Source organism: Phaethon aethereus (genome assembly GCF_964289735.1).
Source record: "Phaethon aethereus genome assembly, chromosome: 2".
Classification (NCBI taxonomy): Eukaryota; Metazoa; Chordata; class Aves; order Phaethontiformes; family Phaethontidae; genus Phaethon; species Phaethon aethereus.
The window spans coordinates 124449705-124464407 of NC_138582.1; the positions used below are offsets into that span (position 1 = coordinate 124449705).

Genomic DNA, 14703 nt, shown 5'->3' on the forward strand with positions numbered 1-14703 from the left:
GCCTTGTTAGTCCCAGCACTATTGTGGATTTTTTTGTTTCAGATGGGGTCATCTGATGAGTAATATAGGCATGTAGTGAACAAGTATCTAAAAATGATGTGTAGGCAATTCTGCTTTTTTTTTTTTTAACATGTCATGATTTTATATGAAAAGTGCAAGATAATTTTCTTTCTTTTTTTTTTTTTTTCAACACAGGTGTATTCCTTGTGCAAGTTCACCTTTTCCAAGATTCCTACACCTTACACCATTTCCAAACGGGTAAAGAAATGTTTTCTTTCATGGGTCACTGGATAATAATTCTGGTTGGGCTCTTCCCTACTTGATATGTACAAGGTTTTTAAATATATTTCTATACTACTGCCCAAAAATGCCAGCTTAGACCATCTAAAAAATGAAACTTTTTAACTAAACCTTAATCTAAGCATCATTAGCACAAGACCTGTACTCAAGTTACATACAGTTTGCCAAACAAGTAGCTGCACGGTTAGCATAATTCATACCAACACAGAAGTCCTTGGGCTGGCTCACTCTGTTCACACCAGTCTGTAATGGTGGCTTAACTGTCACTGGCATCTGGTGTATAAGTTCCACCTTTGTTGCAGAGCGTGGTGTTATACCCGTACCATTGCAGGTACACTGTAAAGCCTTCGTACAGTAGACTGGCCTTTAGAATAACCACCTGTACCCTGGTAAGTAATTACTCTGCAGAGATCAAATTGTGCTAGTACTACTGCAGGGTAAAAACCCTGCAAGAGAGTTCCTCATTTTCCCTTGAGAGAATTGTGGGATTTTCTTGGAAAAACTCCTGGCATGATGGGACAAAATCAGCAATGGCAAACCAAAGGCACCAGTAGTAAGACTGTGACTGTGACAAATGGACTTAGGATGGCAATATCACAATAAGTTATTGTTCCTAAATTTTGCTAAGACTTCTCAAAGGTCTGTAACCACTGGGGTGAGCACTCGCATTGCCAAACAGGATCAAGGCAACATACCCATGGTATATTTGACTTAGAAATGCTCCCTGAGAGTACAGCAGTAGGGGCAAGAGCAAAAAATTTGACTGAAATTAAGTCAGTAGCCCAGGCAGTTTTGGGGCCAGCTGCTGTTTGTATTTCAGCTGTCAACATGAGCTGCAGTTATACCTTCAGCTGAGGTATAAATATAGCCAAGAGCTCAGAGGGTAAAGTAACTTGCATGTATTTTCATGTATTAGCAATTTTATCCTCAAGAAGGAATAAGCCAGCAGCTGTTAACTTTAATCTCTGTACCTACCGTGCATACTCTGGGGAATCCTATTATGGGCAGACGTCTCTGTCCAAACAGTAACTTCTTCAGGAAGAGACAAACAAGGCTAGTTTCAGCCACGGTGAAACAGTCCATTTTCTAGGACACTTGTGCCTGAAGCCAAAGATTACATTACTTTGTGTGGTCAGGGGGACATGGTGGCTTGCAGCTAGGCTCTTGAGTTCTGAGAGTGTTTTGTACCAGCTGTTATTTCTGGAACAGCCCCTTAAGGCTAACCTGGTCTGGAGAACGGTAAGTGGCTAGAGGGATTCCTGGAAACACTAAGACAATTTACTTGGTACTTCTGGAAACCATTGTCATTTTTAGCTCTTGAAAACTGGGCTTAGTTTGGGGGAATGCTTTAAGAGGTCAAAAACTCACTGGAGGTGACCAGCCTGTTTGAGGCAGGACATCTGTTTTATGTTGTACTATGTTTCAAAAGAAAATTAAGTATGTGGAAACCTCCTGTTAATTATTTGAAGATGTCTGTCTAGTATTCAAATAAAAAAGGCATGTTCTAGCTATCCAAGGCTGGCTCTGTCTTTATGGTTAAATATCAAAAGTTAGTTGCCTGTGCTTAATGCTTATTTGGTGCCTGCTTAAGCAGTCATCGCACCTAAACACAACCAGATAACTAATTCACAGTTTACCAGTAATAGCGATTTCTGTTAGATGTCTTATATTGAAGTTGAGTGGCCACCTCTGGAGCTCATCAAGCCCTGGGAGGATTCCTGTAACTAAGTGCAGCAGAGGTGGAAAAGGCCTGGCAAGCTAACAGCACGCAGCAGTTTTAGGTTCCTGAATAGTAGCATGGTGGGGGGAGAAATCCCCCTTGCTTCCAAACTTGACATGTTTGAGGGTTTTGGACACTGAGTAAAGAAGCTAAATCACAGGAAAAAATGTTGCTCCTTGCTAGTTTGACAGAAAGGGGAGGGAAGTAACATAGGAGGAATGGATCTAAGCTATAAATTTGTGTGAATGCCTGGCATGTCTTACAAGTCTAACCTTTCAGTTTAATGACTAGTGGGAGGAACTTGCAAACAGATGGCCTGTTTCTCAAATTCTGAGCAGCATTTTTCCTCTTGTATGTCTTTGTGGCATCTGTCCTTAGGGATATCTTGGCCCTGTAATGCTGGTTCTCAGAGTATATAGAGGTGAATGGACAGTGCTGGAGGCAGTGGTTTCAAAAGGAGAGGTTACAACACAGGTCGCGTGTACTTGCTGTACCACTGCCGTTTGTCATTTAGCACAACGGAGGAGTCTTTGAGAGGAAAAAAAAAAATAGCCTGCCTAGTCCAGTAGTTATGGGATAGATAGGAATATTAAATCCTTTGTTAGATGCACTATGTCATAGTCACAAACAGTTACTCAGTACTGATTAAATATAAGCCGAAAAATACAGTGGACTTCTAAGGGGTCTAAAGCTTTGATCAAGATGGGTGGAGGACTGCAGTGAAACTTTCTGAATACTTAACAGTTGAGTCTTTCACTTGCACTTTAAAAAGTAGGGAAGATTACTAAAGTTGGTGATCTCTAAAGTGAGAGGAGCCTCTAGCCTTGTTTGTGTGTATAAATAAGCAATACAGATCCTCAGGATATAAAGTATTGTCTGTACTTCTTTCAGGTTAATGGACAGTGGAAAGGTCACAGTGCTGGAGGATGTGGCAATTTCAGAGACACCTACAAAAATAACCCCATTTATCAATTCCAGCTGGACAAGAATGGGCCTTTACTAATTGAACTACGGGGACCAAGGTTTGTAGAGAATAAGCGTGCACCAACACAGCGAGAGTATTACATGCTAAAGATAAACCTTTTTCAGTATCCTCCCTGGGGAGTGTGGTAAGCTCCCTGAAAATCCAGAAGACAAGGTAGGAAGGTGGCTCAGATTTAGTACTACTTATGTTTCTAACTGCACCAGCAACAGTGATTTAAACCTGCATGTTTGCTACTGAGGAAATCCTTGACCTTCTTTCTCTTTAGTTTTCGGGTCCAAGCAGAGTTAGGCCCTTGCACAGAAGGGACGAAGGTACAAAGTACTGTTTCTTCCTCTTAAAACTAATTATGATCATAATTCCTTTTGTAATAGACCTAATATGGAGGACACTAAACCCTTAAAGGCTGTCAAATACTGGCCTATGCAGTAGCTTCAGCTCTGAAGCTCTGCCTCTAGCTGGCCAGGAGAAGTATTGGATATCAGTGCTCTATAGAGTAGACCTGTGCAGGTCAAATTCCTTTGGCGAAATGCATGATCTGCCTCAAAATACCAGTATACAGCATTTCTAAGTAGCAGCATCTCCTGACCTGCAGTCAAGTGTTTATCTTTTGCAAAGCTGTACACTGGGCCCTACAAATTGGCAGCACTTCTTTGCCTGTCCTCTCCTCTTTGAGGAACCCCCTTCTCCCATGAAGTGAAGATGAGTGCAAAGGTGTGTCTCTACTTTTCCAGTAACTGAGTGGGGCTTTTGTATGCATTTTTTTCTGCACTTGCAGATCATGTTTGGGTAGTTTGAATGACAGGGGCAGTGGTGCCTGTCACATGCATTAACAGGTAGTAGAGAAACTGCCCCAAGTTAGAGTGCAACATGAGAAATTCTGCCGAGGTCACCGACATTGATTCCTCTGACAGTGATCAGCTCAGAGCCCAGGATCTGTGCCACATGGCACCAGAGTATGTCACCACAGGTTTAACTACTTGAAGTCCGCTTAAATGCAGAGGCAGACTTCTAGCAGGCATTGTCCATATAGGTGCTAGTTCTGAACCTGAAATGTGTTCTGTCTTCCTCCAAATTCTACACTCATGTCAGAGTAAGTTTGACTTAACATATCTCTCACAAATATGACAAAGCTTGTAGATATCTTCCAGTTACACTGGAACTGTGTACAGTTACACTGTATTTTTTAATGAATAACCCTCTTCACAGTAATCCTGATGACCCAAATAACTTAGTTAAGTCTGTCACATCACTTGCAGGCAATACAGCGTTGGTTTTGAACTCATCACAGTCTCAACAGTAGGAGATCCTGGTTCCCATGGCTTTCAGAAAAAAAGCAGTGGTGACTACAGGTAATACTGACTTAATGAAGTCTTGGAGGTTTGAAACGTACTTCAGATCTTAGTTCTAACAGGTGGTTTCTTCAATCATAGGTGTGGATTTTGCTACTTGGAAGTGGAGAACATATTTGCTGGAGTTTACAACATTATCCCCACCACATTCCTGCCTCAACAAGAGGGTCCTTTTTTCCTAGATTTTAACAGTGCTACTCCTCTTAAGGTATCACAGCTGCAGTGAGGAGACAGATCTGTGCATTACTGTTTAAGGAGGTGATTTTGATCTGTCCTCCAGTCTGAGAACAGGTGAAGAACTCTTACTACACATGTACATAACAGAAAATTACATTCTAAGTTAAAGCATGGAATCACTGATTGGCCAGTTAATTGCGGTAGAGAGTTAGCTGTAGTTTTTGCTGCTATGGTATGGGAGTGAGCACTGTTCAGCAGGCTTGTGAATGGGCTAAAATGCTTATATTCAAATGAACTGGTAAACCTCACATTTATTGCAATTTTTCCACGCTTCAGATCAAAGTCTAGTGAGTTACGAGGAAATACTGATGTTGGAATTCTCTTCTCCCAAAATACAGGGTATGTGGGTTTAAGATTTTATTCTTAAAAGTAAACATATAAGAAAAAATATTCCTGTGCATTCTGCTTATCCAGTCTCAGGACCAAATAGCTTCTACTACATATTTGTGCTGCTATCTTGAATGTTTTCAGCATTGAACTAGTTCTTATATCTAAATGTAAATTTACTACTGCTGAGCAAGTAGTATTCCAGACTAACATGCTCAGTTTATCTAGAACATGCATATAGGAGTAAAGGAAAAGGAAGATTCCTGCTTTAGCTATTTCTAAAAGAGAAGCAATGGCTTCACTCATGTTTCATGTACTTTGAGAGCTGTCATTTCATATCTGTATTACTTTATACATAATATTACAGCACAAGGTACTCTACGACTTTCTTCGACTAGCTGCAAGACCTAGCTTGATGCAGATCAGCATTGAAATCAGGAGGTTAGCCAGCAGTTGCGTACAGACAGGGCAGCACACCCTTCGTTTAGCAGGCATGAAAGGTTTTCATCTAAAGCTGTGCTGTAGGGTTCTCTTGCTGGGGGAGGAGGTTAGGGAACAACCCACTATCAGCAGCCCAGCAAAGAAATGTTTTATCCTCAACATTTTTGTGAGTATTCAGCTTGCAAGGGAAAGGTCACTTAAGCCTCTCCTCCTAATAAACCACAGCCACAAGAAATGCGCTTGCTCATCCCATTATATAGGACCTCTTTTAAAAGGCACCTTTTTCCTTTAAGTTGAAACCAGCAAATGAATTGAGCACTCGGCCAGTGTCATCAGGAGTAGGGTCAAAGTTCTTAAGAAAATAGTGGAAGTGGGATTAGTCTAGAATAAGATCTTTTTTTTTTTTAAGAAGCCTACTATCTATCTCTGCTTCTCCTCCAGAAGATCTGTGTACATTCTATCTGAAGAGGATTCAAGATAACCACATTTTTCTTAATTTAAATACTAACTGCCTCACTGATCCTAAAATACAATGTTTTCTGTCTTTTTACAAATGGCAGCCTTAAAATTCCACTATTTTTGACAGGTGGGGGAGAGGGTGTTTTTAAAACAGTCATAGGAAGTTCTTTGCCATTCATGTTGGCTTGGCAGCTTTCCAAGCAAAAAGGTAGCATTTAAATCTTACTTTAAAGGCACAGGTGCCATTTAGTCATTGGGGAACTGAGCACACATATGCTACAGGAGCACCAGAAATATTATCATATTAATATCATCACAAGGCTAAAATTCTTCCTGTAGAAGTCTGCTGTTAGTCCTTTCCAGAAAGTACTAGATCCCTTTTTTGTTTCGTTTCCTTCATCAGACAGCTGCTTAACAAATGTCTAGCTTTAAAAGGGTGCTGAAAGCACATGCCTTTCTGATTGCAGTTCTCTCAGAGACCATCTGGGCTAGGAAATTTGTGACAAGTTTGTCACAGTGTGACTTACCTTCTCTTGCAGGGAAGTTTCTGATGATTGTTGCACAAATCAACACAGGGAGCAGCATGGGTACAAGCTGAGCAAAAAAAAATTAAGTTCTTTGTGGTTATCCTTGGCTTTTGGGAATATGCGCCAAAGGACTGCTACATCCTTACAAAATTAAAATTTCATTGAACCTACATTTTTCCCTACAACTTTGTGTTATGTTTTTAACTCAGGCTAAACCAGTGTGGCAGTGGAGTCTTGCATACATTTTATCACCTGTGAGGTTAGAGGAAGTTAGGAAGTCTCAACAGAGTAGATTTTTGACAGTACAAAAGGCAGATGGCAGAACTGCCAGCTTTCAGTGATAAGTTCTTGCACATCTTCAGCTGTTTGAGATCAAGCTGGTAGACTTGCCTACAGTAAAATCTGCTATTCTTCTTCTGTAGTTGGTTTCTATGCTGCAGGAAGGGTTTTTTCTCCCCCCCCCCGCCCCCTCCCTCCAAGCACAAGCTAGTGCCAAAAGCTTCTGCTGGATGAAACAAACATAAGGCTCAACTTCCATGCTGTACTGAACTAAAAGCAAGGACTGTACTCACTCAATTAAGGCATCAAGGGCAAAGGATCCTGTCTCCACCAGGATACACTAACACTTCTTATGCATACAGTACAGTCAGGGGAGTGGGCTCATCCCCGTAACTGCACAGGATTTAAGCTTAGCATCAGTGTCCTTTATAATGCAAGTCCTTTTCAAACATTGCACCTACATAGGCTACTAGGATACAATCACTGTATGTTTCCCTTCACCTATAGGATAGAACACTCAGGGGGGAGTATTTAAAAGGAAATATAAAATATTTCTAAAAATAAGCCTGCAGATTCTGGTTGTGGCAAAGTAATTTTACATCAAAATTTTCTTGACCTTTTTTCTTAGAACTGTTCATGTAAACATTTAAGATTTGCTTTGACATATTTTTTCCACAAATAAATCTGGAAAAATTATCAGAGTTAAATGATCCTTAGATTATAACAGCCTCAGACCAATATCTAGGTTAAGTTCCCTCCACCCCCCCCTCCCCATGACCACCATTTAGCATTTTTGATCCATGTGACAGAGAATAGTAGAAGCTGATGTGAGCATGGAAGTGTTCTGCAGCGAGACTTTGAGATGGTCTGTGTGTGTCCAAAGATTGAAATAGCTGCACAATGGCTCAGCCCACAACAACGGTACATCAGTCATGTTACTTTACTTCCAGTTAGGCAGTCATGCATCTCTTGACCCTTAAGTCTTCTCTGCCTGTAAACATGCAATTCAAGCTTTTAAGCTATTTAGAATTAAGTTTGTGTACATATTAGTAGAGATTTTCATCACTTGGTCAAAAAGGACATTTAAATTGTTTGATAATACCAAAGACCAGTAGAAGTCCTAGGTTAACATTTGCTTTATGCATTCTCACTTCAGGGCAGCTGAAGTGATCACATATACTTTGATACACCAGAGGCTTATTTTTATACCCATGAAGGCAGCTACCATCATGTTACACTGCAGAATGCAGAAAGAGCTCCAACTGGAGAAAGCTTGTTCATTTTGCCTGTACTCCATAGTAATATATGTTCATTTAATTTTGTCATATTTATAATTATGGCTTTTATGAAGTTCAAAATAAAGTGAGTTTTCCATTAATTTATTAGACACGCAGTTCTGCCTGTTTGCTTGCACGTTTGCAGTGTGATTTACCTGCCAAGTCCAGGGGGTTGCCAAAGGAGGAAGGTTGCAGCAAAATCCTTAACCAAATCTTGCAGAAGTGTGGTGTAAGGGTATGATTTGTACTTCCTGACCAATGGTTTTACCCTGCTGGGAGCTGAACCCAGTCAGGACGCATGCAAGGAAGCGTGCACAGCTACTTTTTATCCTGCTGAAGAAAAAATTAATTCATTGCCCAAATGCAGGGAGTTTTGGGTTTCCAGTCAGAACAGGCAAGGTGAAAGGAAATTTGATAGCAAGAGAGGTCAAAACAAATAAAAACAACAACAAAAAAACCCAGCCAAAAATACCCAAACAACCCCGGAGGTGTAATAGGGGTTGACTAGCAAGTCTGCAAAAGTAAGATACTCAACCACAACTACCTCTGCTAATTTTTCTAACTGTATGCAGCACAGGCAAGGGCTTAAACTTTTGTAGTTAAGTAAAAACATTTAATACAACATGGCACTTCCGTGCTGCTTTTCATTTTGTATTTAGCACTGTCAGTCCCAGCTTTTCCCCAAATATTGGCCACATCAGAAGCTGAAAGCACTGGCTTCTTTCCCAAGCATTTCTTGGGCTGGGAAATGTTACCAAGGGCAGAGTTCAGCCTTCAGGTCTTTGGAAGATGATTAAATGATTAAACATTTAAAGCTATTACAGCTTAACAGCTATGATGTGTTGAATCTAATTTTTATGAAAACAGGTTTCTTTACCTCCAATTCTGCATGGCCTTAGAGCAAATTTCAGCAACGTGAAGTACAGAGATGTTGGGTAATAGGATACCTTCCTCTTTTCTGCATACTAAGGGTTTTTGGAAGACTTGACTGAAGCTCTGCTCTTGCATCGTTCAGAATAAAGAGTGAATCATGGATGCAGGAAGCTGGAAGGATTCTAATACCAGATGACACCAGGCTGCAATCTTCAACTGGAAGTGGATATTTAAAGACTAAACTTGCTGCAGGAGAAAATTCTTAGCACTTGAGAGAGACTGAGCTTGCACAGACTCAAAATGTGGAAAACAAAAACGTTTACTGTAGTGTGAAGAATTTTACATTAACTTTGAGAATAGATACACAAGCTGTGGCAGGGACAAAATACACCAGGACTGCAAAAAACATAGAATAGAAAATACTTTGGGCAATACTAAAATTCCCATCAAATTAACAATAGAAACTGACATCTTAGATAAAGTGGAGCTTTCAGAAATGCTTAGCCACCAAAACTGAAGAGTCCTAGGATTTTTTTACTACCACTTATTAGCATAATTACCAGACACTACTACTGCCTAACAGCTGCTGGCAAAACATGCCCGTGCCCTTTCTAGATTTATTGAACACTTTCTCTAGGGCATACTAAAATCCCAAGTCCCTTTAACAGTTATAAAACCCCACACGGTACAACATACAGAGAAGCTTAAAAACACATTGTCAATCTACACTGGCAATTCCTTTTCTTCATGCATATTTCAAGGGAAAATCCCTTATCATAACTGTCCTGCAAACATCTATGACTCCCATTTTTGAGAAAAAAAACCCAAACACTTAAAGTGCTGAAAAATAATACTTCACTTCTCAGGGGAGGGGAAGGGCAAGGGGCCAATCAACTCTTTTTGGTCACTGGCATCAGCCTGAGAGTCCAAGCCAGACTCGGGAAGGTGGCTAGAAAAGGGCCTACCACCACTATCACCATCCCCTTTCTGCCTGTCTGTCTGTCTCAACACCAGTTTTTATAGGCATGACTCATCTTTATCCTTGAGCACCAAGGGAAGAGTGAAGGCTTTTCGACCCCACACATGCAACAGCTTTCCTGTATACAAAATATCTCTACAGTCTCAGCATAATACAGACAAATACAGATGTTTAAAGAATATGCCACTTACACTCAAGAGACCCACTGTATCTAAAGAGCATTTCGTTCTACAAAACTGAAACCAAACTGCTCTCTGCAAATGTCTGGCTTGAATTTCAGCCCCCCTGCTGGCATGAATTTACATGGGAACGTTACTACTTATTGCTTCAGCCAGGCTGCTACAAAACAATGTACAAAGTCTGTGAAATACTAGCACAGCTTAAACATTTGATAACTTGTCTGGCCTACAAAGGATTTACTGAATAAAAACTTCAGCCCTCCACATCAATTAGACTTCTTAGTGCAGTTTTAAATTTCTTAGAGTAAACGCTTAAGATTTGGCATATGTTATTGGCACAATGTTCTTCAAACACTTAGAAGTTCATATATAAATATTTATACTCCCATTAATCAGGACGGGGCACAAGGAGGACTCAGCCAATCTGGGCAGCTTTTCTGCCTGCGCATATTCCCTCTTTGATTTTCATGCACTGAAGGGAGAGCTGCTTCATTCGGTTATCCAAAGCCAGCCCCTCAGTGGAGCTGCTCCTGTTGCTGCTCCTATTCTTGTTCACTCTGTCGCTTGTCTTGTTCTCAGCCCCTTCTGCCCTATCCCCTGCAAAGAAAGGATTAAACTAGATGTTAAACCCGGATTTCATTCTGCGACTTAAGCTTCAAGCGGGTGCCTCTGCATTTGCCTTTGCCAAAGCACGCAAAAAGATACAGGAGCAGGAGCAAGATGCTTTAAGGGAACCGAAGTTGGCCTTCCGAGCCGCGGTCAGCTTGTGCACTGCATCAGCAAATTACAGCATAAACAGCCTTAGGCTGGAGTACCCAAGAGTGGTGGTAATCCTCTAAGTCTAAATTTGTCAGCAGGAGCTGGCAGAGCCTGCAAGAGGTTCCTTTTGGCACGTTACTTCCTTCTTTTTTTTTCCTGGAAAGCAGGATTTTCAACAAGCAGGACAGTAATTTAAAAAAAAAAAATTAAACTCAGATTTTCCTTAAAATAAACGTACCATCAGAATCCCACAGATCACTGTATTGCATGAGAAACCTCGAACCCCTCCACTGAGACAGAACTGGGGAACCTTCCCAGCGAAGAGAAGAACAATTAAAACATTTTAGATGTCATTGTTAACTGTGGGACGCAGGGCCTTCAAGAACTGCCTTCCCCAAGGAAGCGGCCAGCGGGCTGGAGCTCTGAGCTGGCGATAATGCCTAGGGGAGCTAAGAAGGTTTTCCTGCTCCCTTTATAAAGCTGAAAAACATGGGCCCAGGGCGTATCCAGCTGTGCGTACCTCTTTCAGCTTCGCACTCGGGGGAGGATGCCCCGCTGCATTCGCTTCGGGGACCGAGGACAGGAAAAATCATCCCAAACTCAGAGAGGGATACAGGGCTGGGCAGATCCAAGCTTCCAGGTCGCGTCACAGGAGGGAACTGAGTGGGCACCTCACAGGGACTCGTAGGGCCAGAGCTGAAGCTGGACACCGACTGAGTTTCCGAATCTTCTTCAGATACGAAGCTGCTGCCGTTGTCATCCTCAAACACTTCTGAAGCCACTGCAACGATCAAAGAATGTTCCAGTTAGCAAACCTACCCTGCTCCTCCACCTTCCCGGGCAAAGGCAGTTTCTCAGGTTTGCATCTTCTGTACGGGCACGCAGTGCTAACCCAGGGGCTGCCTCTTCTCGTACTCCACCCCCTTTGCAAAGCCTTCACCCGGCATTTCATACATGGGTCATGAAAGCCCGATGCTGCTTTGAGGAACAGCGCGCCTGCCAGCCATGCCACACATGTAGACCAGCTCTACGCTGGCTACTGCTCCTCACGCCAAGATGCTCTCGGATTTTTACCATCCCTGCTGCCCCCTGCAGGGGCAAGTCTTTGGTACATAACTTGGGCCAGGGCCTAGTCCCCTGTGCCCGCCTCAGCCAGCCCCAACTTGATCCCAGCACAGACTCCTGGTTATTTAAGGCACTAATTAGAAAGGCATTGCTCCAGGGGCAGATTGCTTCCACTTTATCTTCACACTTTTGCAGTTAAAATCCAGCATGAACTCCCAAGATCTCTTTTTGGATGAGGATCACCAAGTAACAGCAAATTAACAAAAGCCCTGCCCACATACATAATTTTCCCTGCTCGTGTTTGCTCAGATCTGAATTCTAATTAAGGCAAACCACCTCCAAACTGTCTGGCTAGATTAAGCTGCAGGCTCTTTGTTAGCAATAGGAGAAAGAACCCATTAAAGAAGGTTCCATTTCATGCAACATTGGAGTGTAAATTTTGCTAAAATTCAACCTTTTTCAGTCTTGGCTCATTGCAGGATGGGGACCTATGACTAAAGACTTCAGCACACAAGTAATCCTACTGGGATCAGAAGGTGTTTTACATGGATCAGCCTCTACACAAGAAAAGTGTGTGCAGGAATCACACTGGTCTGAAGAAGTCCCACGAATAGCAAGACAGTTTACAGTGACCTGAGGTTATCTTCAATGACGCCTCCTTGCAATTCCTGCCATTGTTAGAGAGGCTCAGAACCACCTTGAAAGAGCAGCAGGAGGAAAGCGGCAGCATTAACAAAATGGCTCAAAGAGGTTTCAAAGTAGTTCTTCTGTCACCCCGGCAGCCTTGGGCTCACGTGCACCGCTTGGACACGAAGGGTGCCAAGAGAGGCAGCTACCGTCATGATTATTGCAGAGGTGTTCAGCCTCTTTCTGCTGTATTTGCAGATTGCAGAACTGTACTTACACATTGTAGAATTGACCTAAAAGGCTTCAAACACAAAATGGGTAACAGACAGCATTATCCACCTTCCCGAGCCCCCTCCAGGGCACTTTGTGCTCAGAGACAGTTTGTTGTGGTTTGGGTTTTGTTGTCTTGTTTTTAATGATGGCAAATCCAAGACTGCAGAGTGGCCTTTCTTCTCACTTGCTATGTTTTATCAATACAGGTAACTTTGCAGGGGGTGAAAGCAAAAAAACGTTGGGGAAAAAAAGATGTTTCCAGTTACAAGAGTCCTCTACTTGGCAAGAAGCACTGACACCAGCCACTCTACAACAAGCACAACAAACTGTACCTTACTTATCACCATCTAAACTCACCGTAACACACAGGAGCAACTGCTTGGGCCAAGAAACTCTTACTGATGATGAGGTGTTTTATTCAACTCCAGCAGAAAGAAGTTAAGATATAAAAAAGGGCGTTGGTGGAAACCCCAGAGACGTTACAACGCAGGAGAGCTTAACCTGTCGAGGCCATTTTGGTTGTTACATCTGGCAGGCTGCTAGTCCTGCCCTGTCGTAAGCCAGTTCTGCGTTGGCACTAGATGCAACCTGGAGTCCTTCCACTTACATCAGGCTGTGCAATTCAAAGAGAGGGATGAGCCTGTGCTGCCAGTCCTTGCCTGCAAGCCTCAGCAGCGCCCGGGAGGGCCAGCAACTGGTTGCTTGAATTAACTTTCCTGGCTCTTTCTGCCCTTACAAACCAGGCCCCTGAACTCCTTCAGCACAAGAAAACCCTCAACTCAGTTATACCTAAGCTCTTTTGGAGGCCTTCTGTGCAAGGAGCGGGGGACTTGTGAGTATCCAAAGAGGCCATACCTGCCTAACTCAGAAAGGTTCAACCTTGGGACTTTAGGGTGGCAGAAGATATGTAGCCATACCAAAAGCCCATTGCACTAGCTGGCCCAGACACCACACCCGCTTGCCGTGGCAGCTCAGGTCCCAGCTGCACAGTACTGAGTGAGGGAGCTCCAGCAGGTCATGTGAAAACTCCTGCCGCTGCAGAGGACGGAGGCCAGCCCAGGGCTGCCTCCCAGCTCCCACGGCACAGACTGGCTGTACCACAGACCTACAGGGCCTCGGTGCTGGTACGCATCAGCGTCTACGAGGGAACTGCACGTTCAGCCTTTCGGCACTGAGGTTCTGTAATTATGAACTCTTGCAATCCTGACCTAGACTTCTCCCTGCAGAAACAGCTGAAATACAAATTAAACTGGGATTCATGGGGCTGGGCAGCAAAAAAAGACTTTCTGCATTGAGAAGGGGAGAAAGTGTCCAGGAGGGAGGAAAAAGTAGGCCACATGCAATGTCCACCTATCCACTTTCACCCAGAGACAGGACAAAAGCGAACTCACAATACAACAGACCATTCTGTTCTTTGCAACCCAAAGTCCCCACATGCCACCAGAAAGCAGGGGTCACCTAGACTGGGAGCTTGCTCGGTGGTTGCTGCCATCACCCAAGAGAAACGCTTCTCGGAACACTGCATTAACATATTGCTGCTTCTTCACTCCCCTTGTTCACAGCACACATGCTCTGCTGAAATCACATATTGGCAAAAGATCCTGCAGTGCCAAGGAGCTCATCCTTCTGTGCGAGCGTTACGCCTTTCTATACTACCATAGCCGCAACTTTCGTCCCTCTGCCGCAGGCCCAGCACCACAAGACAAGTGCTTGATCCAAAAGGTCTGTTTTCAAATGGCGCTGCCACCTCAGCAACCTGAGTGATCTGCAACAGCCTGCAACCACCCCGGGCAAGTCACAGACAGCAGCATCACTGGCTTAAAAATTAGATGCACGCTTTGAAGTGTATTAATTTTGTTCCTTTCATACAGCACTGTACAAAAACCAACAGTGATGCTAAGGGAACAGTTCATGCACTTCAGCTCATATCTCTTCCCCTTGAAAACTGGCTGTTAAAGAATACAATCAACCCCTGTAACAGTGAGAAGCGGAACAAGTTAGCCACAGTCCCGCAACAGCCAGCAAATTTCAAACAGCAGAATACGCA

At 43.0% G+C, this 14703-nt stretch overlaps 2 protein-coding genes across 4 annotated transcripts in view; one reads left to right on the forward strand and one right to left on the reverse strand.

Moving 5' to 3' along the window:
* CAPN7 (calpain 7) overlaps positions 1–4580 on the forward strand; it is a gene marked incomplete at its 3' end in the record, with an annotated part of 31377 nt that extends 26797 nt beyond the window's left edge. For all 3 annotated transcript variants that reach the window (XM_082014605.1, XM_082014606.1, XM_082014607.1), the window contains 4 exons: positions 196–258; positions 2912–3042; positions 4262–4354; positions 4436–4580. In XM_082014605.1, coding sequence (XP_081870731.1) covers positions 196–258; positions 2912–3042; positions 4262–4354; positions 4436–4580 — 432 coding nt within the window. The remainder of the gene's footprint in view (positions 1–195; positions 259–2911; positions 3043–4261; positions 4355–4435) is intronic.
* A 5767-nt stretch (positions 4581–10347) lies between these two features.
* The window catches only part of SH3BP5 (SH3 domain binding protein 5), a gene marked incomplete at its 3' end in the record, with an annotated part of 55325 nt that continues 50969 nt past the window's right edge, over positions 10348–14703 (reverse strand). Inside the window, exons 8-9 of the mRNA XM_082015136.1 lie at positions 11212–11472; positions 10348–10529 (exon numbers count right to left, since the gene is read on the reverse strand). Coding sequence (XP_081871262.1) covers positions 10348–10529; positions 11212–11472 — 443 coding nt within the window. The remainder of the gene's footprint in view (positions 10530–11211; positions 11473–14703) is intronic.